General features: G+C 39.2%; 1 protein-coding gene across 1 annotated transcript in view; it reads left to right on the top strand.

Moving 5' to 3' along the window:
* Positions 1 to 20,724: 20,724 nt before the first annotated feature.
* Positions 20,725 to 23,438, top strand: part of CHD2 (chromodomain helicase DNA binding protein 2) — a gene marked incomplete at its 3' end in the record, with an annotated part of 53,330 nt that continues 50,616 nt past the window's right edge. The window contains exon 1 of the mRNA XM_082005460.1: positions 20,725 to 21,020. Within this exon, the coding sequence (XP_081861586.1) occupies positions 20,959 to 21,020 (62 nt within the window). The 5' untranslated portion in view covers positions 20,725 to 20,958. The remainder of the gene's footprint in view (positions 21,021 to 23,438) is intronic.

Genomic DNA, 23,438 nt, shown 5'->3' with positions numbered 1-23,438 from the left:
AAGGAAACAAAGCAGGGGAAAAAAGCAGATTGTTTGTTTTAGTGACATATTACAGGTTGCATATCAAAATAGAAAATAGGACTATACTTTATTCAAGACAAAGTGATAATTTCTGTGAACACCCAGTTTGGAGGAAGTTAAATGCCTACCACAAAACAGCTTGCTGTGTTCAAAGGGCATTTGATATCCTGTTTGCATATTCTTTATCAAAATAGTCCAAACTATTATGTTTGGCTTAGGGCCTAGAAAATTGTTACCGATTTCTCCTGAAAACTGATAGAGTTTTGGTTGAAGAAGAGTTTGGTGACATTGCACATCTCTCAGTCTTGTTAGACTCCTGCTTTCCACGTCAAAAGGCAGATACTATACTTAACTCTTTTGTCAAACATTGGTGTCAGATCTCTGGCCTTTCCATTACATTTGTGTCTCCAAAGAGCTGTATGCTACACTTGCACCTCAGCTGTTGCAACGAACAAGCTTTTTCACCAATCTTTTGTTATCCTCTGGTACAGAGGGTACATTGGGGCACGCAGGGAAGGGACACTGCCCTGTGAAATTACAGTGTGCTTTTGCATTTTGTCTCTAAGGGATAATAATGATCTTCATGGGAGCTGGGGGAAACGAAAAAAAGTTGTAGAAGAAAATAGTTCGGGTGAGTACCAGAAAGTGAGGTTGTGTGCCTCTAGCTGGAATTCTAGCCACAGATGCAGTCTCGGAAAATAGTTCCCAAATTAGTAATGGAAACATTAAGTTGTCTCATTATCAAACATGTGGTTCATAAAACATGGCTGAAGTATTTGGTCTAATGATACACAAAGCAAGAAAACGTGTCATCTGAAACAGAAGAAATAAACTGTGTGGAGGAATTTCCAGTTGTGTAGAAATGCTGAATTTAGAAGGGGAAAAACTGGTGTAACTGCAAAAGCAGTAGGAATGAGAATTTTGTCTTTATACAGAGCTGACCATGGGAGATGATAAACTGAAAAAGGAGACTAGCACTCTTCTGCTGCTTCATTAGAAAAGAAGAATGCAAACGGGTAGACTGTTACTGGTACGCAACTAGCAAAGTTGTCTGAGTGCTGCAGCTCTGGAGAGTGACTGTACTTAAGTTCACATATATACAACTCACTTGAAGCCAAGAGAGAGAAGAGGTAATGGATACTTGTGTAAGCTTTTTTGGAGCTGCTCTAGGCCTTGGGAGCCAGGAAGCAAAAGAGCAGCACTGAATATACTTAATGAGGATATTAGACTTCCAGTAATTTTTTGGTTACATATAACAGCAATACAGTAAGTGACCTTCAAAAATATTTCTGTCTGTAAAATAAATTTTTTTTAAGATGAATAATCTATAGTTAGACAGTCTGGTATATATATGAGAAAATCAGATACGAGTTTGAGCATACAGGTTAGGACTTGTTTAGTTACAATCTTAAACTCTTCTGGCTGGACTCACTCTACTCTTACAAAGTGTAATTATGTCTTGAATGCCTGAGTTCTTTTCTCCCTTTCATGTGGTTATTAAAAATGATCACACTTTATATATTTTTCTAGAAATGTACTTGAGTTCCAGGAAGAAATAGCAGAAAGGCTGGAAATTGTACATTGAACTTCTAATCTTGGTCCTTGCTGTGAAGTCATACCTTCCAGTGTTGGCTGAAAACGCTGACCTAAGTAGAAGTGCTCTTGCTGCACCCTACTTTTATCTAGTTCCTGCCTTACCCTTGGTTGTCTTTTCCCTTTTTTCACTTTTGGTAGTTTTCCAAGGAGGACAGCATCTGGGTTCTGTCCATCCAAGCACCTTTACATATCGTATGCGTGAGTAGTTCCACTGAGAGCAAGAGGATTAGCCTTTGCAAGAATCTGAATGGGAATGAAGTCGCAGAACAGGCTTCCTGCTCGCCATAGTCTCCGTAGACCACAACTTCAATTATTCTTCTTGTGAGGGTAAAAAAAAAGCCTTTTGACATCTTCCAGTGAGAAGCAGTTTTGCTCCACCATTGATTCCTTGGCTGGAGGCTTCCATGCTGTGGTACCTTTATGCAGGCCATCACCATCCCTTCTTTGAAGAGTCACCACTGTCTACAAGCCAGTAGCTTTGTGCATTCCTCCCTCCCGTGCTATCCTGTACAGGGAGGTTGGCTTGTCTCTGTGTTTTGAAAGGAAATACATCTTTTGGCTCAAAATTGTTTCTCCTCAGGGACATTAGTGAGCAATTCTTTTCAGCTGACCAGCTACTTCTGACTTTTCCAGGACCCAGCTCAGGAGCTAGCTCTGGCGTTTGAAATGCATGATTTCAAACGCCAGAGTAGCTCCTGAGACTTTCCATAATCATTTTAAGCATTGTTGCTCTAATTGCTGCCATAACTACCTACGTTTATTAGTATAAAAAAGGAAGAATGGGCCACTCTTTTCTCAGCTTTTAATAGAGTAAGCTGTGCAAATAGAGGAGGAGAAAGGCATGCATATTTTTTGTTCAAAGTGACTGCTTAAGTATGTAAATATTAATTACGCTGTTCTGTCATGTTTGCTGGGTGTGTCTCTTGGAGAGGAACATCCTAACGATGGGCTGGGGACAGGCGTTTGTGGCAGTGACCAAGAATGTGGGGGATACCCCTCTATCCCCATAATGTCTTAAGTGGTTTCTATGGCAGTTGTTAAGATAGGAGACAGTGGCCTGGTGAGGTTGGTGTACGAGACCGTTTCTATGGTGTTGTCTAAAAAAAGCACTATAGCTAGTTTTATTTGGGTGTCTATGACGTTTTGAGAGGTACTAATGAGGACTGGGATAGATGCTGCAGACAGGCAGGTGACATGGTTGCTCTGGCTCTTTCCACCTGTGGGGCTGAGGAGCCGGCCGAGGGCGTAGAGCACAGAGGAGGCCTGGGGCAGTTGGCTGCACTCGGGTCAAGAGAGCACTGCTTTTTGTGGGGAGGGCCCAGGACGGGCTGCTGCATATCAAGGGCTAATGAGGACAGAGGCACTTTCTGCGGGAATGGCAGCGTGGGGTGCGATAGCGAGCTCGGCCGTTAGGTGAGGGGTGGTTACAGGCCAAGTTAGGGGGGTGAGCCTCACTCTAGATTGGTCCAGGTTGGTGTGGGGCGCCTTGGGCAGGCTGAGGTACGAAGAGATTTCTGAGGCGTGGGCTAGAAGAGAAGGCGGTTGCTCAGACCCAGCGGGGTCACGGCTGAGATAAGGCGGGGTGGAGCTGGTGACGGGGGCGGCAGCAGGGCGCAGGGCCGCCGGCGAAGCAGACCCTCCGGGCGAGCTCCCCACCGCCCGCCTACCCCCTGACGGGAGGCTTGTGCGGAGGGTGCGCGAGCCCGCGGCGGGCGGGGGCATGGGCGCGAGAGGCGGGCAGGAGCCAATGGGGAGCGGCCGGCGCCGCTTCGCCTATACTCGGTGGCGGGGGAGCGGCGGGGAGCGCGGCCAATGGGAGGCTGCTGCCGCGGTGCGCGCGGGCCCGGGATGGGGAGGTCGAAGGAGGGCGCGGCGCGGCCAATAGAAGCTGTGCGCGCGCTCGGTCCTGGCGGGGAGGGCACGGCGCGGCAATGGGGAGCGGCGCGCGGCGCGCGCGCAGCCGAGGGCGGGACGGAAGGGGGGGCGCTGCGCGCCGTAGGTAGGGGGCAGGGGCGCGGGCCCGCCCCTTCCTCGCCGCAGTGAGTAGGGAGCGGGCGGCCATGTTGTGCCGGGGGGGAGGGGAGGAAGGAGTTGAGAGGAGACGGGAGAGACTCTCTCACACACACGGCACAAGATGGCCGGGGAAGCAGCCGCAGCTGCAGCTGGGCTCCCGGGCGCTTCCCCCGCCGCTCGGACCGGGGGGACCCGGCGAGTGCCCTTGGGTGCCGGTTTCGGGGGCCACGTCGGGCCCGGCACTCCGGGGACTCCGGGGCGACGGAGGGCGGCGAGCCGGGCTGCCGTGCTCGGCTGACCGACGGGCGGAGGGTAATGGCGCCGGGCTCCGGAGCTCTGCCCGCGCCTCTCCCTTGCCGGGCGGGAGCGGGGCCGTCCTTGGCCGCGGGCAGGACGAGGAGGGGAGCAGCGCCGCGTTTTCGGGGTTCCCGTCGCCTGCCAGCGGGCTGCTCTTCGCCGGGTAAGTGCCCGAGTCTCCTCGCTTCTCATTGTCCTTTGTCCTTGGGAGGAAAAACAAAATGTCCTTGGAGCCGGGAGGGGGAGGGGGCGCCTGCCTCTCCCTGCCCCCCCCTGCCGCTCCCCGAGAGGAGCCTTGGGGAGCCCCCTTCGTCTCTGTGACCCCTTTTTGGGTGAGGGGGGAGCCGCGCAGTTCGGGGAGGAAGCGGCAGGAGAAGGGGTGCCGCAGAGGGAGCCCGGCTCGGCGGCCGCCCCGGTGAGACTCGCTGGCTGCCGGGCTGCGGAGCGCTCCCTGCCCCCCGGCTCATGCAGCAGCGAGGGGGGCTCCGCGCACCCCACTGCAGCGCGGAGGATGGGGCAGCTGCGGACGGGTTCCCCGGTGCAGCAGCGAGAAGGGGGGGGGGGCTGCAGACCTGTTCCCCTCCAGTGCAGCATGGAAGGGGGGCATCTGCAAACCAGCTTATAACTCCAATGCAGCAGTGGGGGGGGGGGGGGGGAAGAGGTGAAGACTGTACTACATCATCAGTTAAATGTTTAGCCCCGAGCCCGTGTCTGTTTAAAGAGCATTTGTTGCCCGTTGCTGCTCAGATGGGGATGTGTTTTCGTAGTTTGCAAGAACAAAGACGCCATGTCCTTTTCTCTTAAAAATAAAACTTGGTGGATTTTTGTGGGGTGTTGGCTTTTAACTCTTTCTAAACCGGTAAGAAAAAACAGGCTGCGGATGAGACAGCTTAGTACTTTACTGGAACAATAGATAGAAATTTACTTCACTTAAAAAACAGCAGTTGAAGTGCAGAACTTTAAAGAAAACTCTTAGGAATTATGTGCAATATGATTTTGCAATTAAAGCGGCAATACAAAAACTTACAAGCTTAAAACAAAACAAAACAACAAAAGTCGGTCATGCCAAGTCTGCAGTTTAAAGTTGGCAAAATACTACAGTTGTGATTTAGACGACACTATGAGAGGAAAAGGTAGTTACTTAAATATGAATTACATGATAAGGAAACGAATTGGTTTGTGTGTGATACTAAAAGCTTTTAAAAAGCCTTTATTGGGTGTCTGTTTTGTTTTTAGTATACAGTTTATGCATTTTTCAGGGAGCTTGAAGTCATTTCTGTTTACGTAGCATTTTTATCGTTATTTCGATGGTTAATAATTTAGAAGTTGTACAACACCTATTGCAAGACTTTCTAAAAATGCAAGTTTAAATGGAACGCCTGATGTTTGTTTTGCGTTGACTCGCATTGAGCAATTATTAATTTAAGGGTGAGATTGTAATTCCCAATGTATAAAAAGTCACTGTAATAGAGCAAGAGGTAAATGTTAAGAACTTCATTTTTAATTAGAGATTGCGTGTGCTATGTTTGTTGGATTTATCTGGTGTACACATGTGCAGGATTATAAAATTCTGTGCAGGTTTTAAATGTTGCAATTGGAGGTAGATTACATTTTTTGGTACTTCCTTTGCAAATACGAACCCGTCATTACAACAATGAAAGTTGGCTTTTTTTTCTTAAATATACGTACAAGTTTCAGCAACCATTGGACTTCTATCACCTTTATGCAAAGTGTTCGGTACCTTTATTTTAGATTTGGATTATGGTGGTTTTATAACCCCAGCAACAGTTCTGCAGTGTAGAACAGGTTCTGACATACACACTTTGCTGAAAAGAAAGTTCTAGCTTTAGGTGGGTGTCTGCTGTATTTTTTTTTTCTTTTTTTAAATATATTAGGAGATAATTTTAAAACAGCTTTGACTTGTTTTTCAGCTACTGAAAAATAAAATAGTAGCTGAGTGTCTCTGGAAATAAATTGCTCTTAGTTCTTAAAGTATTTTATTTAATGGTTCTGCATTTTTGTGGATATAAGGTGTAGGAATCTGAATTTTTATTTAGACATGTTTTAATGTAACATTAAATTAGTTGACTTTTTGGTAATTATCCACATGTTTACAGAATTATTCCAAACTTCTTCTAGACTATGAAATAATGGTGATAAATATAACTGCAGCAAAATAAAATCTTAATCCTTTTCACAAAAGGCGAGAAAAGTTGGCTAGAGGTACTGCAAATATGGTGTTTCATGTGTTAAAGAGCATAGTTTGGGATCTGATTAAAGGTTAAAGAAGCTGAAGTCTTTAAAACTGTATTCTGAAGGGAAAAAAAAATTTCTTTTTTGGGGAGATGAAGTAACTTATTACTTAAAATTCAGAGAAGCTGGTGACAGAAGCCATTTTAAAATTACTGTGCTATCACTAGAGGTTTTATTTAGTTTTGCATAGCCTACTTCTGAAGACTTTAATGTAGGAAAAAAAAGTACAAGGACTGAGAGGTATTGTGTGATAAATTACTCTTAAGAAAAAAAACACCTTAAATTGTTTGACATTTGATCTTTAAGTCATTCAGAATTAAATAGGAGACAGAAGAGCAGATTGCAATTATTCATGCGAAAATGTAGATCATGCATGTTGTATGTCTGTCGCTCTTCATCTCCAGTGTTTTTTTGCTTCAGCCAAGTATGTACAGCCACCCGTACTTTTATTTTTAGAGTTGAGTTCTAAAGATACAGTTACTGCTATCATAAGTTTTTCCTAACTTAATAATTACCTAAAGATCAAAAAATTTCAAGTGTCTGACTTGTTATGCTTTTCTAAAGCAAAATGCTGAAAATTTCCATACATTTTTTTTTTTTTAGGTAGCATTCCATGAACAATACCTTATTTCCTGACTGGCTTCCAGAAGAATCATTCACACCTTATTTTCTTAGGTAAGAGTGGTTATAACTTGTGATAATATGTTCATTTCCTTGTTATTTTTTTGATCTTGGGATTTCCTTTTTTGCTAGAGGTGGTGGTGGTGGGAAATCTCATTTTTAAATTGGAGGGAACACATTTTATAAATTACCTGAACCTTTTTAAAGCCTTTTTTTGCAAATATAGGTAGACAGTCTTAAAGTGATGCTTATGCAGCTACTTCTGTATAAATTTTAGTTTACTAAGACTATTTGATAAGTGGATTATTAATATTTTTGTATATGGATACATAATGCATTGTATTTAGTGGGAAATTACAGTATTTTCATATAAACCCAGGAGTTCCATATGCCTCATTTCACCAGTGAAAACGTGCATTGAACTTTAAAAATTGTTTGTTTTTTATACTTAATGACTTCATAGCATTAACCCTTGGGGGCTATTGTAGAATTTGTATATGACAGTAATAATGCTAGACTTCAGGTGTTCATACAGAAGGAGATTTTTGGGGCCTGTTTCTTGAGATCTGAATGCTAATGCTTGGCAAATAAGGATAGAATATATTTCTGTACTGTAGGTAAAATTTTTCTTAATTATAAGACACCTTGTGTGTTTTAAAGAAGTTTATATCAGTCAAGAATGTTAGAACTTTAGGTAAAATCTGTATGTACCTTTTTCTGACAAACCTGGTTTTGTTTTTTTTTCTTTAAAGGCTACTACCGGATTTTGTTCTTACTTCCAAAGATTGAGATGGCTTGTTGGGTAAAAGACCCTGAGCAAAATTCTGTGCTGTGCATACCAGGTATGTTATACTGTAGTGTGGTTTTCTTGTTTTGGGTTTTTTTTTAATTATCCCAGAAGTAAAATTTTTTTTTTTAGCAAAATAAACATTGAACATTTAAACTACAATGTTTTACCTCGTTGAATTTTCTTTAAAGTTTTAGTGCATTTGAAAACTGTTAGTATGTACTAAATACAGTAATGTTAATGCCTCTTTACACATCTTCTAAGATTTTAATCATCACTCATAAATAAGACTTTTTTTTTAAGAATCTGAAATGACCATGTCAGCATGTTGTAAAATAAAGCTGTGCTTATGACGATTGCCATCTCTACTAAGGACATTCAGTTTAATAAAAATTTAGAAACGCTTTTCCTTCAGTTCAAGGTATTGGTTCATTAGCAAGTGACATTCATAAGCTTTTCCTTTCCAATATTTTTTTTTATACAATAAACTTAGAAATTCTTTTTAGTGTAAATTTTACTCTGAAAGCCTAAACCTGCACCCAGTTGTTAAGAGGTATCTTGCTGTCCTTCTTGCAGTATCAACAAATCAGCTTTCTAATGCTTTATTTGTTTGGTTTTTTAACACTTTAAGGTTCCTTGTTTAGAGACAGAGTAACACGTTACGTTTGAGTCATGCTTTCACCACTGTGCAATTAAAAGTTGGGGATCTTGTTTGCCTGTCTTAACTAGTTCCTTTTCGCAGCTTTACCATGCTAATGTACTTCAGTACATATGCAGGACCTCAAAGCGTAAGGTGTCTTCAGGAAGACATACATATCAGGATTCTCAAAAATACTCTTGATAATTTGCTTTTAAAAATTACATAATTTTTCATGATAATTAAGAATACACATCTTATGAACACCTACCTGAGTGCAGCTGTTCTCTTTGGCTTGGATGAAAGCTTCAGCCTGTTCATGTAAGAGTCATCATATACCAATTTTGCATAAGCTTATTAAAATTGTCTCTCTAGGTTGTCATAAACCTCTATCTGCAGTAAGTCACTGCTAATATGCAAGACAGAATTCAAATAATATTTATAGATAATAGACATGTATCATGGATGTCCTGCAACAAACATGTTTGACAAACAAGGTGGTTAGGTATGTTCTAGAATTTCATTGTGTAACTGTCTGATGTGAAGTTTGAGAATTGAAAGTTTGTGTTAAAATGATCAGGTACCTTGAGAAGAACAGCAGAATATGTTTGAAATCCCATGTGAATTTTTAATTTAGGGGATCAAAATCACCAGATACTGCAGAGTCTATTACAATAAAGGCAAGACTAGCCTGATTCACATAGAAGCCTGATGGTAATCATGGGACTGAACTTGTCAAACTCAAGACTTGTATTCCTTAAATTTCTAGAGCTGCAACTTTTAATTGACCTGCTCTTAAAAAAAAAAACAACAAAAAACCCCACAGTGCTCATGAGCAGAGTCATCTTGACTGACCTGAGCATTTTATGATGAATATGAAATTGAGCACTTTGATCTCAATGGTCTTACATATTTCCTGTATTGTCATGATGCTGAATAGATATTATAATAAAAACAGTTTTAAGTGTCCCTTGTTACTTTTGTGACCTCTTTGGAGCTGCCTTTTCTTGTAAGAACAACATGTTTTCATCTAGGAAATGGCAGCTCAATCTTTAAGTTAGGTAGACCTCAGTAGGTAGTAGGCTAGATGCACACTACTGGGGACTTGAGGAAAGCTGGCGGTTCATGACTACCCTACAGCACACTAATGAGGGTTGCTGAGGTCAGAAGAATGCTCTCTGGTCGAGTCTTAATAACATTTTTGCTAGAGGAAACTAGCAAATACAAAGCCATATTAGGTATTTTCATAGAATTAATTTGTAGCATTGACATCTTATACAGAAGAACATTGGTGTGGTGGTCTATATAATCCTTGCTGAAATACTTTGTTAGTTTATCCTGAGAAAGAATCTGATGTCAGGTAAATGGCTTCAGAGTGTCTGGCCTCACCACATGCTGTAAAACGAGATATGCTTTCCTGATTCTTAGAGCTAGCAGTGCCAATCTTTTGCTGAAAGAGTTATGGACCTATGATCAAAGCATGTTTTTTGTGGTGTAGGTCATACTGTACTTATGACATCTAATTCTATAACTTAAAAATAAATATAAGCCACAGCTATAAGACTTCCTAAAAAAAAGTAAATCCGTGTTTATTTTTAAATTGAGGATGGATTTTTTTAATCACACGGGGCTAAAACAATTACTGCAAGTAGTCCGATTAAAAGATTTTTAATTTGACACTCATTAAACAAATTGAATGTTAAATAGGAAATACAGGTGCTAATATGAAAGGCTGATTTTTTCAGGTGAAACTTGTATTTACTAGCTTTATAGTTCGTGGCTCTTGGCATAAGCCTTCAGCTTTTGTGATGCGTTCTGTGTTACGGGAGTGAATGTGTTTTGGGTATTAAAACTTGAAAACTCAAAATACAGTGGTATATTGTATAAAGGTGGAAAAGTGGTCACTTGTGTGACATACAAATGAAATGTAATACGTTATTAATGTCTTGGTGCTGTTTTTACAAAAGTCATTGTTTGGTTCATCCGTTTACTTCAGAGTAGAGAAGTCTTACTACCGCTAAGTGATACCACCCTGACAAGAATTAGATTCCTTTTGCAAAATTTTGCTGAGGTCAGAAGAAAGCATTCTGGTTGAGTCTTAATATTTTTTTCAGTAGAGGAAGCTGTTCCTCTGGTGATACAAAGCCGTGTTAAGTATCCTCGTTAAAGTTTCTGTGAAGTTACCGTAACTTGGATGCTACGTCTAGAATTAAAGAAAACAGAAGCCAAGCTGAATGCAGATAATGTATGTTTAGCAGTGCTGTAAACTATTAAAAATGGCTGAAAACTATGAGTTGAAAATCTTTCAATCATTAACTTTAGTCTTTATGTATTAAATCATAGTTTAAGTGGCTTTTTCTTGAATGAAATGGTACATATAGGACAGAAGGAGATTTAAAGGCCATAAGTAAATCTCTTTGCCTAGTTCATGCCTTATGCTTTGCATGACTGATAGATGCCTCTTGGATGATCCAAGTCCAGCAACCATATTGTGTTTCTTCTACAAAGTACCCATCCACCATTTTAGAATTACTTCAGTTTTGTGCTTCCATTTAATGGCAGCTCTTGGATCACATTTTAAATGCATGTTTTAAACCTCTAAATTTCATGTTCATTTGGATATTCTACATGTTTGTGCCAGTTTATTACTATATTTTTTTATCATTCCCCCTTTTTAAAGGGATCTTTTTCCGTATTAATAATTCCAAGTAAATTGTATCAACAAAGAAATTGCAGTTCTGTTCATCACATCTTGCTTGCTACATATCTGAGTAGCTATCAATTTGAAGAGCAGAATTCAGATTGTTGTAGAAAATTATGCACAGTATGATATAATTGAATAGGTTCATTAATTTTTACATATTTGAGGCTACATTCCAATATAAGTAGATTCTGAGAGATTGAGAAGCAGTTTGCTTGTACGTGTTAGGTGGATAACTCGTATGGCTCATGATAGCAGATGACTTCATGCAGTTGAAATTTACAGTAAAAAAGGGATGTTCTTGAGTTGTTTTAGGGTTTAAGGTCTTATTTTAATCTTGCTACCTCTGCTTAAGGTGATTTTGATTAAATGTTTATGGATTGCCCATAAGCATTTTCAATACTGAGTTTTGAAATTTGGGCTTTGCCCATACATGGATAACTTTTGAGATATGGAATAGATAACGTGTTAAATAATTCCACTGCCTCTAGCTGATGCCACCTCTTAGTAAAATGAATATTTTAATTATTTTTACATGAAGGGTAGATCAGTTAGTTTCAGCTTACTTCCACTTGCTGCCTGATCTTTTTTAAAAATGTAAAATACTTTTTTGGAGCTTTTTTCCTCAAGGGATTTGTGTACAGGACTGGGTCTGAATTTCTTGGTTGTTTGCACAGGTTCTTTGATAACGGGTTACCTAGTGATACTTCAAATTTTTTATAAAAATATCTTTTGTACTGTGATCTACTAGGAACGTAGGGTGGTTTTTTAATTTTATTTGAGGACAGGGCTTTTGTAATAGGCTAGTGCTCTGGTCCTTATTTTTTATTTTTCTTTTAATTCAAATGTTTAATATATCATTTTCCCTACAGATGTGTTGAGGAATTGATTTACTCTAAGCAAAATAACTGCTCTTGGTTGAAGCACTGGTAAGTTGTTATTCCTGATAACATTTATTTTTTAGCTTTTAAAAAACCCAACAATGAGCACACATGGCTATAATATTTAACTTGCTGAACTTTTTTGGCTGAATACATCCTGAAGTTCCTTAAAGCGTGTCTGTGTGCGCATGTGTGTTTCTAGAAGGCTCAGTTCGAACCACCCCAGGAGCATTCTGGCTGGGCTCTTAGGAAATGAAGCTGTACTTAGATAGTACTCTCAACCTGTCGTGCTGGAGAACAGCCTTCATATCTAATTGTGGTTCTGTGGTCTTCTGCTTCTGTGATTTGACTCTATATTTTGTTGAGAACTATTAAATCATAGATTTGCTTGTTCATAAGGGTTTGGTACACAATTGTCTGTCCCTACAGAGAAGTACTACACATGATTTGGATACCAAATGGTGTGGAAAGTATCACAGGAAGAACTTGTCTTACAAGCATCTCATGTTGTCCTTTTATGCTTCTGTCAGGATGAGTGAGAGTCTTTGAGCAGATAGCAACTGTCTTCTGTTCTATGATTGTTCTGTTTCTGTTCTTCATTCATAAACCTTCAGCTTCGCAGAAAAGGGTATGTAATGCCAATACAGGTTTCTGTATTAAGCTGCTAGCTGATAGATTGAATCATGCCCCATATAGTCAAAATGCAAAATTGCTAGGCTTGAGTAGAAAAATTAATTCAGCTCTACACTGGATGAGTATGGGGATAGGATTTTCTCTGGCTTCGTCTACTAAAAGGAATTTGGTCTTGATGACCTTTTGCTGTCTCTAGCACATTCTGTGACTCTTGGGAGTTGTCTCTGGGAAGACCCAAGTCCTTTTTTTTCTTCCTGTTTAAAATTCAGACTCCTTGATTCTACATTTTTAACTAGGGCATCCATTGCATTTTGTGCACATGAATTAAATTTTTTTTTAGTGAAAGCTCTATTCCTGTAGAACTAAGCTTAGAATATATGTTTTTCTTTAGAAGAGACAGTTTCTTGGAGACAGTTCTTTCAGTATAACATGCTACCTGATTGAGTAATGTCGTCTTTAGAGTGCAGACAGCTTGAGAAAATGTTGTTCCAAGATGCAGATATTCTCTTATTTCAGTGCATAGATGATAGTGATTTTTAACGGCCCAATGGCTATATATGTTAGCGGAGACCTTCAGCAACCATGCTTACCTTGTACTAACTGCCATCTATGCTGCCTGAGATGCTAGGAAAGCAGCTACTCCCTGTTTGTACTTAAAAGTCCCATGCTTTCTTCTGAACTACTCATGTCATGTGGAGACTAATGTAGAGCTCTTTCAAAAGGAAAAAGGAGTACGTGGGGGTAAGGTGCAAACGTCGTTAACGCCATGTTATCGTGGCCTTGTGCTGCTTTTTGGTACGCTTTGTTTTGAACCAGTTTTGTCACTGAGTTCTCAGTCCTGAAGCAAAACAGTAGAATTCACAAACTTTGAGGAATTTGGAGCTTCTTGTGTGTATGTGTGCTCAGTTTTGATGATCTTTGATTAGTGTTTCATCTCTTCTACTATGTTCTGTAAGTTTTATTGCTTTGCTCTTTCAGAAGTCTTAAGCTATTTTTCACACAGCAAGAAATATGCTTTTCTACACAACTGCAATGTTAGAAGTAAATGTTACTCCTTCCAGCTGTTCCTCAAAACTCTTCCTGTGCTGTTCACTGCTGCCTTTTTTTCCCCAGTCACCTGCTATAATCTCTAAACATGTGACTCATGTTCCATTTTTATATTAATATTCATCTTTCCTATGTCTTTCTATGTGCATTTTTTCTGTTTTCTCTTATTGGATTGTAAATTAGCCGTTGTCAGCTCTGGTTTCTTGAGCAGGAATTTGGCTTTTCAGTTACATGCTGAGTAATTCTTCCATCCTTTCCTGTTTTATAATCCTTACCTAAAGGAAGAGGTGGATGTGGAACTCTTAATTAACTTAGAAACTGTTGTCTTCAAAAGAAGTTGCTTCAAAATGCGTTTGTAAAAGCATCTAAATGTATGAATCTTGAAAGATCTAATATTACCCTCTCTGGTTAACATAGATAATGTTTAGTTGAAGCACTGTGGGTTTTCTAATGTTTTTTTTAACAGAAGGGGGAAAATACTTAAACACCAGGAGCTTTAATAAAGTTGGCATACTTTGATTAATGCAATACAATTTATTATTTAAAAAATACCCACGAAAGAGTGAATCTGTGAATAAAGTCACTTCTTAATTGAAATTAATCTCTAAATCTGAGAAGCCTGGCAAACAGCCTTTCTTAACTAAAAATACCTGATCCTGTGTGAGTTGTGCTTTTACTGCTGTACCATCAGTGGTAATAGCAGATTTAGGACTGTCCAGGGTACACAGTTACTTTTAAAGATTGGGCAGAACATCATTATGGACTTCAGAGGTCAATAAAGGGCACGTCTGCTTTTTTCTCTAGTGTAAAAGTTACCAAAGATGTGTCTTTGAGAATACAATCTTGCTTTAATGAACTTTGAAGTGTAGAACTTCAGGTTTCCTTTGCTCGGAACTTCATTCTGTCCATTCAGCTCCCTCTGTTGGAGTGAATTCCCTTTACTAGCAGTATCTCACCTCTGTTTTTAAGTGTAAGCCTCAGAGTGTGAGATACTTCACTTGGGGAAAACTTTGTAAATGTATTGGTGTCTTATGCACTTGTGCTGATGCATGGGTGTTTTACATGTTGTTGCTGGCCTTCAATCTCATTGTTAAGTAACGCAAGGTTTCAATAGGCATGAAATTGCTGAGGCAATGGTTTGGCCATAAGGTACGTCTTTTATTGCTGTGGTCTTTTAATAGATAGAGTAACAAATACTTAATTACAAGAAAACCTGAAGGAGAAAACTTGTAAACTCAGGTGTTTCAAAACTGTTGCCTTAAACTTTTAGGCATGGTTGTGAATGGTTTCTGTCCATTGATAAAGGAGTGTCAATATGTTACCAGTGATTTGAAGGAAACTTTCAAAGTATTACGTGACTACACAGGTCCCTTATTTATTATGACCAAAATACTGTGTGTGAAAACAAATGCAGTAAATAGTAGGTAGTAAAGCTTGAAAAATGGGATGATGCCTGACTGATGTTACAGAAGGAATGTCATCTAGCAAAAAAAATTGGGCTATTCATGGCATGGCTTCCTTAAGTGTAGGTTCACTGTGTATGTCTTAGTGGAGGAGTGTATTTTTGCAATGTTACTGAAAATTTAGTAAAATGTGCCTTAATTCATAAGTAAACAAATGCGGTGAAATCTTTTAAAGCAAGTGTAGATTTCACATGAAAAAGGGTACAGATTGCTATTAATAATTTTGGCCATTACTGTGGCATCTCTTTGATGTATGAATAACTTCTAGAACAAGGGTTGTTGTAGCATGTACTTAATTATAATACATCATCAGTTCTGTTTACTGCTAATTATTTTACAAGGTCAAGAGAAGAGTTTAAAGTGAATGTGGCATGGTTACTTGCGAAGTTTTTGGTACAACCAAATGTAAGTGAACCTAGTAGGGAAACTTGCCCTTAAATTGCTTTTGGCAGATCTCATTAGTGTCTAAGGCAGAAGGCTAACCCAACTGAAAAGGGCCTTTCAAGGTTGACTAATATGTAACTAAATTACATTTTTGAGAGGTGGGGAAAGCTGATGCCAGTAATTAAATTTACTGAAGTTTCTTACAATAACTACGGAAATTATTTTGATAGTCTTATTTATGGGGTTTCCACTGCTCTCATGTTAGTACTTCTGAATATTTGATTGTAACAGTAATGAACAACTTTGTGGTGGTTTATTTTTCATGTTTTGGTACCTCAGTCAAGGCATTAGCATTAAAAAATATTTAAAGTTTTAATTTATCTTCAAATGCCTAAATGGATTTGAAATTAGGCTAATACACCAAAAACTAAAAAAAACCCACCTCAAATCAAAACAACCCCAAAACCCTGTTTTTTCAGTTTAGCATGGGGGGAAAAAAAAGTGCAAAATATTTAATTCCTGTCTTACGTGAGGATGAGTTGAATGCTCAAAACAGAGAATTTCTGTGAACTTGAACGTTCAATTTCTGGTTCTGAAAATATGAAGATCTCGTGATTGAATACTATTACAACTACACACGTAGCGCAATGCAAAGCAAAATGAATTACCAGATCCTGCATTCCTCTTATGTGTGCTGTACTACTTTTCCATAGAGGAATATAAAACAGGACATACGGGCAATTGTGAAAGTCAGACTGATGCTTGTTGCACTGGTTCCATTGCTGTTAGTTTTGCTGTAACTGGTTATTTTGAAATGAGAATGATGGGGAAACTGGAATGATGAGACAGAGACCACTAGGTGGCTCCACTGATTTTTGTGGTACTGTGGGTAATTTCTGCATCACTTGTGAGAATCTGCCCAGGGTTATCAGGGGAACAGCATAGCGGTGGAGTTGGCTTTTAGACTAAAATGAGGTTAAAGCTATACACGTTCAGAAGAATAAATTGATGTCGGAGTGCAGATATGCAAAATCATGAAGACATTTTAAAATCTTTTCTTGCATGTCAGTCTCTTCTGCAGTTAGCATTGGTTTTAAAATGATGTTCTTAACACTTTTTGATTTCTTGTACTTGATTTTTGCGTGTTAGGAGGAGTATTTTTTTATTTTAAGTACATGAGCTTATTTTTCTTGGAAGGAAATGTAAAGATGGGGACATTTGGTTTGTATTTATCCATGTGGAAGTCATTTGGTTTGTCACTCACCTGTGGGCTTGGTTGCTGTTACATGAAGAGTAAAGTCGGAATATGGATCAGGAGTAGTACGGTGGCCTTGCTAAAGGCAACTAGTGTGACTTGTTGCCGTTTTCATCTGACTTCTGACATGTCTTTTCCCACCAGTAACTAAACCAGTCATTCCGTTTGTTTAAATGTGTGCTTGCTGTTGGACTGTATATGTCTCATGAGCTGGAAAACTGGTTTAAGATGGTGGAATGTTTTGTCTCCAGTCACCATGCGTATATAGGAAACCAGTTTTCATGCCTATTACATTGGTTTTGAAGGATCTATGCCTCTGAAGAAAGGAGTGTGGACAGGAAGGGAGTAGCTAAAAAAGTTGGCTTAATTATAACAAACTTGGTTTTCTACTAAGTAGTGTCAACTTTAGAAGATGGGTCAGTCCCATAAAAATGATTGCCAGAGCAAATATCTTAGATTTCCCACTGTTGATTTCTCTAGTGTTCTAACACTATGGAGAAATTTCAAATGAACTTTATGGACCCTGAAAGGGTTCTTGAACTACTAATTGTTCCTCCCCTGCTTCTTTATGGTTTTGGTTAAAGTTTGTATTTTTGACTCTTAAACTGATGATTTGCCATTATTCATGATAAAAGTAGATGTTCTGGAATGTGTAATATGGAATGAAGCACCAGTTGTATTTTTAAACTATCTTCAAGGTACAGTAGTTGCATGTCTTAGTTTAAAGATGTGATCTGTATTCCAACAGCATTTTTCTTTTAATTTTCCATAAAGAATCCAATCAGATGAAGAGTGTCAAAAGGAAGTCTACGAATGAGACACCAAGATGGCAGTTCCACTGTTGATTGAGAGGTTGAGGAAATGGACTAATGCATGAGTGCTGTGATGTGTCTGTCCAAGAAAAGGATGTTAAAACATGGACTCTCGTGTTATTAAACCAGAGAAGATCTGGGTTGTGATCATCCTGTCAAAATGGACTTTGCAATTGAATTAATCAGGGGACTGTATCAGTGACTATCCAATGATGGATCTGTTTGAGGACTGGGTGGCAAAATTTTACTCTCATCTTACATATGCGTAACAGGCAAAGTCATTTGGTAAGAGATCAATTGCTACCCCTTTGGAGAAAATGTAATGTTTTTTAAAGTGATTTAATAAAAGGTTTTGGTTTCTTTCATGCTTTGTGTTTGTCCTTTCTGGCTGAGTATTTTTTTTATTATGTTGATATTGAAGTGGGTTACGTTTTTGGTTGCTATTAAAGTGTGAAAAACTTCAGCTGCTAAGCACTAAAGGCAAGGTAAAATTTTGTGCTATACTTGATTTAAAATGTGGTTTTCATTTGCAAATTATCTTCACTTTGCCATGACTTCCAATGAATTGTTATTTGATGGTTTGTTCATTCAGGTGCTTAACGTTAGGGGTTTTTCAGTACTTGGCCAATTGTCAGGGTACTTCTGCTGAGCTTTCTGAGTTACTTTAAGATGGAATTGATATCAGTTGAAGGCTGGGCAAATATGACAATAAAGGAGTACTTGAATGTTTTGTATAACTTTCTAGACATGCTGCTTCAGTTGCGTATGAGTACAGAAAGTTTTCAACAGATTTCCTGGACAACGTAATTTCTAAACAGTCTATTCTGTCTTAAAATTGTTCTGTGCAAATGTCCAATCTGCTTCACCGCTATTTAATGTAGGCTTAACTGTGTGATGCTGTGTACCATGTGTTTGATGAGGAAAAAATGGAGTTATTTTTTCTGTTGCTACAGATGACATGTTAACCTTTACAAATGAATTTTAAAATTTTTCTTATGTTTAAAAACAATTTCCTTTCCAGTTTGTTGTGGATCAAATAGTTAAACTGCAGCCACCTTCTTATGTATATTTCATCTGAAATTCATAATTGTCTTTATTTTATGCTGGAGGGCCAGGATGACAAACCTGGTCCTGAGATAACCTAGATGTTTTCTTTTTAAAACAAACAAAATACAAACAAAAACCAATTGTATGTGTTTAACCATTTGGCTTGCTCAGACTTTTTTGTAAATACCAGTTTTTACCATTCATACTTGTTTAATCCAGCTGTTTTGATGGTACACATTTGCTCAAGTTTGGTTTTGACATGTGTTATATGGTGGAGTTGGATACTGGGTCCAAGCTAAAGGGATCCCCATTCAGATGAGTGGATTTCCTTAGTGTTGCCCAAAATTGCTTGGAATGGTCTTGCATTGTGTTTTTTAGTTCTTGTAGTTTAGGTGCAAGGGGTCTTCTGTAAATAATCAGTAAACTGGGATTCTTTAAAATGGACTGTGGCAACAGTGTACCAACTCAAACCTCTTCATGTGGAAAGGTGATACGTTGTTGGAGGATGTGAATGGCAAGTGTGTGGAGGAGTTGATGGGGGACTGTCTTGGTTCTAGCGGTAGAAGCCAATGTTCTCAGGTTGTTGGGATGCTGTGCCATGGATGTCCCCATAGAAATCCAAACTGGCCCATTACCCCCCTTTCCCCCCAGCAGCCCCCCACTGTCTGATTTCACTGTCATCTTGTCATGCTTACAAATATGCAAGGTGTCCTTGCGCTTCAAGGAGTCTCTTGCTTGTGGGAACGCAACTGGTAGTCAGAATACACGTCGTGAGGGGATGCTTGGATCTCCTCCATTTGCTCTGTGATACACCCTCTCAATACTAGGATGTTGTATCTGAGATGTGGCTTGATTTCCAGTTCTACAGCTCTGCTATTATACGGCTTTAAAATTCATTTGTTGTGTTAAAGTCTGTTAATGAACATTAATGGGTTAAGAATGGGATTTCGAAATAACCCTTTTAATGGCGTCAGACTTGTTTTACAGTAGCGCCTCTGCATAACTGATGAAAATTGTGTAGCTGTTGGATTTTTATTGTTGGGAAAGACCACTAGGGAGGCGCTGTCGAGCTGTAGGGGGTTATTTGCAGTGTGGGGCTCTCGTGGGAGCATGTGATGCTCTTGTCCTGAGCTTTAGGTACAAGTGTTGGGTGACGAATGGAGGAGCTATTGTCTGGGGATACTGCCACTGAATTGAAAAAAACCTACCCCTTGGGTGGGGTGAGCCCCAAGGTGGGTTGTTGCTGGCTGCATGGCTGTTAGCTCCACTTCCATTCTTTCAAAATGGCTTGTAACAGCACCACTTCCTGTCCAGGGAGGAAGTAATTTTAGCCCAGGCACTGAAATATTTAGCAAATCTTTAAAACAAAAGGCACAAATTCCATTTCTTTCTGGTTTCAAAAGGGTGCCTGAGCCACATGGGGTTAAGTTGCCCCTTCAGCTGGGGTAGCTGGAAGGAGCCAGGGCTGTGGGGGTAGCAGGCACCCTTTAGGTGGAGGCTATCTCTTTTTTTGGTAGAAATGAAGGGGTGGGTCTATGGTACATCACCTGAGTTGTGGGGTAAATGTAGAGAGTGTCAATCAAAGGCAGAGCTCAGAGCTGGGAAGGAGCTCTAGATGGCGGCTGTGCCTTAGAGAGAGCGCGCTCAGCTCCGTGCCTTCCCCAACACTTTACGCAACTTTCCCTAACTTTCGGGCAGCCTCAGGGGGCCCCCACAGCCCCTTGCCTCTCCTAGGCACTAATCGGGGGCCGAGCGGACCTTTTTCGGGCAGAAAAGCAGCTTTTGAGGGCTCCCTTTTCGTGCCTTGCTGGAAAGAAGAAGCCGTGGAGAGAGCCCAGGTCGTTGTTTTTCCAGCTTAGAAGCCATGGCGTACCTCCATTTTTGTGCGCTCTCCTAATGAGCTTTTTCCCTCGGACATTTTTCTACTAATTATCGCTTCTTTTGCTTTATCGGCAACATATTTTTGAGATTAGAATATATATTTTTTTTTCATTCTCTGAAATTCATATTTTGTCATTATAACTATAAATATTTTGGATCTAATGTTTTTCCACTACCCGAAACTAATATCGACTTGGTCCTGGCGGCGGTGCATGGATCAGGTAGGTGAGCAATTATTATTAATAATTTTTAGATTTCTGCTGTTTTGAGTACTTTGATTTTCGGCCGATTTGAGCTGTATTGGGATGACGCAATAAGATACAGAGATTATTTGCATCCAGTGTTACTTTGGGAAAGTTTGCAGGATGCTCTTCCACTGTGTTTATTCTTGGATTTTTTCTTCTGAAAACGATTATTTGTTTTAAATCTCCGTTTTGCCGTATTGATCAGTGTTGTGTATTGTTATAACAATATCATTGCAGTGTCAGGACTTTGTTCCTGATAATGAAAGCCAGTGAAACGAACTGGGACCTTACCTTTCTTTCAACTTTTGACAGTAAATACCTGGGCACAGGACTTCAAAGCAAACAGACACCCCTGACCCCCTCTTAATATTTAAGAATAAAAAGATGATGAGAAATAAGGACAAAAGCCAAGGAGAGGAGGGTTCAGTCCACAGCAATGCATCGAGGTATGATCTATCAACTTTCTTTTTTTTTTTTTTTTAAAACCTGTGAATACCCTGTTTACTTTGACAGCCTTGGGTTACTGTCAGTGCTTAATACAAAACATTTTACTGATTTTTGCTTCCTTTTTAAGGAATGACCTTGAGATTGTTAGCATGCCACACCCTAATTTTTTTTGGTAGCAATTTCTGAAAGTTGTGTTGTGACTTAAGGGCCCATGTCATAGTCAAAAGGTACTGTACCTTTATTCAGGGGAGCCCTTTTCTCTGTATTATGTTTTTCCAGCTTTTGAATTTCAGTTTTTAGGTTTTTTGTGCTGTGAAAAATGACCTTGTCGGTTTAGCCATTGCTGCATTGCACCATTTTACATACAAGGCAAATTTTTCTTTGAAGAATCCCAGAAGTCTAAACTTTAACTGAGGGCCATACAGAAGCCTGGTGTAGTAGTAAATTATAGTAAATAGACACAAGAAAAAGTTATATGAATGAAAAAAAGCTCATTTTAAAATATAAACTGGAAAGTGCCTGTTTGTATGATAACCCTTACTTCAAATTTTATTTGAGATTGTAGAACTTTGATACTGTTTAGGTATTTTAAAATATTTTGATACAATTTAACCAGACTTTCTCCTGCTGGTGATAGCATTTCATATTATAAAATATACACTGGGACTGTTAACAAGAGCCTCCAAATGCTTTGCTTGTTTATTTAATGTGTTTCTGCTCAGAGTGTTTTTATTTACTTTTGTTGGGTAATGAGATTCTTTACAGATTTTTATAAACTTAACCTTGATGTGGGAAAAGTATGAAATACTGGAAATGTTTCTTTGCTAGGAATGCAGAAGTATAATTACGGAATTGCTCATTTTGTATTTAAAGGGTCAGCTTTTTTGAAAATTGGGAATTAAACTATATGCATTTTTGTTTTTTAGTTTGTAAATGCACTTGAGTTTTTCATTTTGTTAACTTTAATTGAACTGTGGCCTGTTTATTTTTCTCTGGTGTTGTGTTCAGTAATTTTTAACCAACATTAATAAAAAAGAATTCTGAACTGTCTGTTGTATCACATGTGCTCTATGTGGTGTTTGAAGGTGTTTGAATAGTATTACAGATGTCCAGAATTTAACCTTCTATAAACACACAAACTTGAAATACTGTAAGAATATATATATTATCAAATTACTGTAACCTTCTAGCATAAACTTGGATGGTATTCTGGATGTATTAAAATTGCAGTCAAATTTCAAATATTAAAATGGATATGGGTAAGTTTGTTTAATTTGAAATTAGTATTAACTAAATTAGCCTCAGGGACTGTTGAAGCATTACATATAGCACCTATACAGAGCTTTTATAATAATGCAGTTTAAAAACACATCAGGCTTTCAAAGCGTGCTATCTTTATAGTGCTGTAAATACTGCACACAAAATATTGCTTAAAATTTGATTTTTAAAAAAAATTACTTCTGTTTCAGCTTATTTAAATCTTTATGCTTTTTTAAAGTGCAGATTATCAGCAAAAGCAATAATAATTTGTTCAAGAAATCTGAATTAAGATATTTTATTGGCATTAGAAATATTATGCTTAAATAGGAGACGAAACTGGAGACATCTAGCAGTAGTTACACAGAAAGAAGACCTTTGGGTTTTTTGTCCTTAGGGGTATTATATTTGCATACTCTCTCATGTGTGCTTTTGGTGTTTTCATTGAAAGGTTACTTATCATCATTGATCAATTTACATGTAACACCTGTTGTGTGAGGTTACCCTTCTCCTTCACAATTTTTTCTCAAAATAAGCTTGCTGTGGGTAACATCCACTCACCTGAAGTGTGGGAACAATTGAGCACAGGATATTTGTAAGTGAGCCCTGTCGAGCTTATTTCTGAGCTGTGAGTCAGCTGAATGTCGTAAAATGGGCTTTACTTCCTGAGGTTGACTTGAAGTTGTAGGGGAAATGATTTCTAGGAAGTAAAGCCACCACTTTGCTTTACTGTAGCCCAGAAATGCACTGGTGTCTGTACTTCACATGCTGCTGGCCAGCTTTCTCCCCAGTTGTGAGACCAGCTCAACATCCATGGAAATACGTGAAGTCCTGATACATAATCCCCGGTGGGAGGCCTGGGTGATGGAGATTGGTGGAAAAAGTAGATATGGCCGGTGCCATCCACCTGGACTGGAGAAGCAAAAATGCAGGACTAGAGAAAGGTGTTAAAGCAGAAGAAAACACAATTCCTATGCACTGCCTTAGCATACTAACTGGGGAATATGTTTGGGTTTGACTCCTACCTTTCCAGTCCTTAGAAAGCACAAAGGTATATGCTGAATAAACAAAAATACCTGAGAATTGTCCCAAAGCAGATTATTATTCTTGGGGAGGGAAATGGTGTTAACTCTTCACAGTTTGTAAAGAGGGTGTGCTTG

The sequence above is a fragment of the Phaethon aethereus genome (genome assembly GCF_964289735.1).
Source record: "Phaethon aethereus genome assembly, chromosome: 12".
Lineage (NCBI taxonomy): Eukaryota > Metazoa > Chordata > Aves > Phaethontiformes > Phaethontidae > Phaethon > Phaethon aethereus.
Note: the sequence above shows the minus strand (reverse complement) of the source record. Positions and strands in the feature narration are given on the sequence as shown.